The sequence below is a fragment of the Micromys minutus genome (genome assembly GCF_963924665.1).
Source record: "Micromys minutus genome assembly, chromosome: 13".
Classification (NCBI taxonomy): Eukaryota; Metazoa; Chordata; class Mammalia; order Rodentia; family Muridae; genus Micromys; species Micromys minutus.
The window spans coordinates 46,666,553-46,668,814 of record NC_137982.1 but is presented as its reverse complement, the minus strand read 5'-3'; the positions used below and the strand labels follow the sequence as shown (position 1 = coordinate 46,668,814).

Sequence of the window (2,262 nt, the reverse complement as noted above, 5' to 3'; positions counted from 1 at the left end):
CCCGTTTCCACTTCCTTATTTCTTTGGGCATGGGCCACTGGCAGCAAAACATTTCTTTTTTATCACAGAAGACATTCTATAGATAATCCAGAAAGTTCTGAGATTCTGGCTCAGTTCTTCTGCTTGCACGGAAAGCACCTAGCACTGGGTGCTGGCCTTCTGCCTCAGATCCCCCACAGTTACTAAGCCACTCAGCTCCCTGGAGGGGTGGTGTGGAGGAGAACGTCCCAGTTCACACAGGGGTAAAGCCTCCAACCTTCATTTGCAAATTCAAAATCCAACAGCAGAGATTTTCAGGAGTTTAATGACTCACCAAGGGTTGCGTTCTCAGTAGCTCCTGCCTTATGATAATCTACTTAAAGAAGCCCGCCCACCCCCCACCCTTCCCCATTTTAGGGAGGGGGCTGCCCTCGGGCAGGATGGTAACCTGCAGGTCCCAGGTCCACCCCCACAGTACCTTAGAGCCCAGTGAGGTGACAGCAGGCCCGCCTGCACCCGCAGTTTCGCCTCAACCTGGAGTGCAAGAAGGGATGGGCCCAGGGTCCCCACTTCTATAAGGTCGTCAGGTCCGTATGGTGGTCCTTGGCCATTGGCTGCAAATGCTGGCCGGGGGCAGCTGAAGAGGAGCAGGAAGATGAGGAAGAAGAAGACCTGCCCTTGGTGTTGGGCAGTTTGTGATCTTTTTTCCACTTCATCCTCCGGTTCTGGAACCAGATCTTGATCTGGCGCTCAGACAGACACAGCGTGTGAGCGATTTCAATCCGACGGCGCCTGGTCAGATACCTGTTAAAATGAAATTCCTTTTCCAGTTCTAGGACTTGCTGTCTGGTGTAGGCCGTCCGGGAACGCTTGGGTTCCCCGCCGGTGTAGTTGGGGTTCACTATGAGATAAAACAGACAGGACAACCAGGTCAGAGCCCGGCCACTAGTTAGGCCCCAGGCTTGCCTCTGCCCTCACTTCCTGGCGCGTCTCGCAGCCCTCGGCTCCCCCCCCCCATGCTCCAAACTGGCCAGCTTCCTCCCTCCCTCCCTCTCCCTAAACACAGGATCACTCCCACCCAACCCCTTCCATGCACCCACTCCCTACGCTCACAGGTCCTCCAAGGCGCTCCCATGACCCTGGCCCACCAAGAGCTCGGGAACGCCAACATTTTGAAAATGCCCTTCTCTTGCTCTGCGTTCCCTCTGCTGTGGAAATGGAGTCCTCCCCCACCCCACCCCCATCCCCACCCCCTTTTGCGCCCACAGCCAAGAAGCCAGCCACATGGTCCCGGCCTGCTCCCTGAGCTATAAAAATTTATGGAGAGAGTAATTGCGGCGCCCAAAAAAGCTTCACAAGCCCCCACCCATTCGTAACCCGGGGGGGGGGCAGGCCAAAAGATGCGAGTAGGGTTAGGGGAGGGCCGTGAGGTCACTGCACCCGCTCCTTACCCGAATTCACATGCACCTTCTTCATCCAAGGGTAGACCACAGCGGGCTGCTTGAGAGCCGTCCCGGGGGGCGGCTGCTTGGGGCCGGTGGGCTGGCTGCAGGCCCGAGCGCCAGGCAGGGGCGCAGGCGGGGGCGCTGGGCACGGCTCTCCCGGGGCACCGTAGTGACTTCCCGGGCCGCTCGGCTCCTGTCCGTGACCCCGCGCGGGCAGCGCTGAGCCAGGCCCAGGCCCGCCGCCTCCGAAGGGTTGCTCTGCGAAGTCGGGCCGTGGGTAGAGCCCCGAGGGCTGGAAGTCGGCGCCCTGTGCACTGCTGCCGTAGTAGTCGGCTCCCTGCTCGCCTAGGTAGCCACCCTGCAAATATTCCTCGCACGGAGGAAACTTGGGGTCCACGTACTTAGAGTTCACCATATACGAACTCATGGCCATTAATTTCAGAAGGTAGAAAATACTAATTTTTCTCGTGTTGTCTTTTTTCTCCTTCCATTGGGCCCTCCTACTTGCTGTCAACTGAATAAAGTTGGGCGGCCATGTGACCAGGCCAGCCAATAGGAAGAGAGCATGTTTATCACCGGGTTGGTGAGCATCTCATAATTTTCACAAATTTAACTAAATAACATACGTGTAATCAAGTGACTTGTCATACCACACTTGAGAATCCCTGGCAGGTGTTAATGTAGTTCTGATTCTATCCCCAGAACCCCAATTTCCGGCAGGTAATCTCAGCTTTTGTCTTCCACTGACTTTGCTAACCTCCCGTGCCCTCCCCTACTCACCACCACCGCTTTAAGCAGCCCCCAGAATGGGCACAGTTCAAAGGAGAGCGAGTTCTCC

At 56.6% G+C, this 2,262-nt stretch overlaps 1 protein-coding gene across 1 annotated transcript; it reads right to left on the bottom strand.

Annotated features, from left to right (window-relative positions):
- Positions 1-551: 551 nt before the first annotated feature.
- Positions 552-1,857, bottom strand: HOXD4 (homeobox D4; the record flags this gene model as incomplete). The annotated part of the gene is made up of 2 exons (XM_080927031.1): positions 552-880; positions 1,431-1,857. 2 exons carry the CDS (start codon positions 1,855-1,857, stop codon positions 552-554), a joined length of 756 nt encoding a protein of 251 aa, XP_080783157.1.
- Positions 1,858-2,262: the final 405 nt, after the last annotated feature.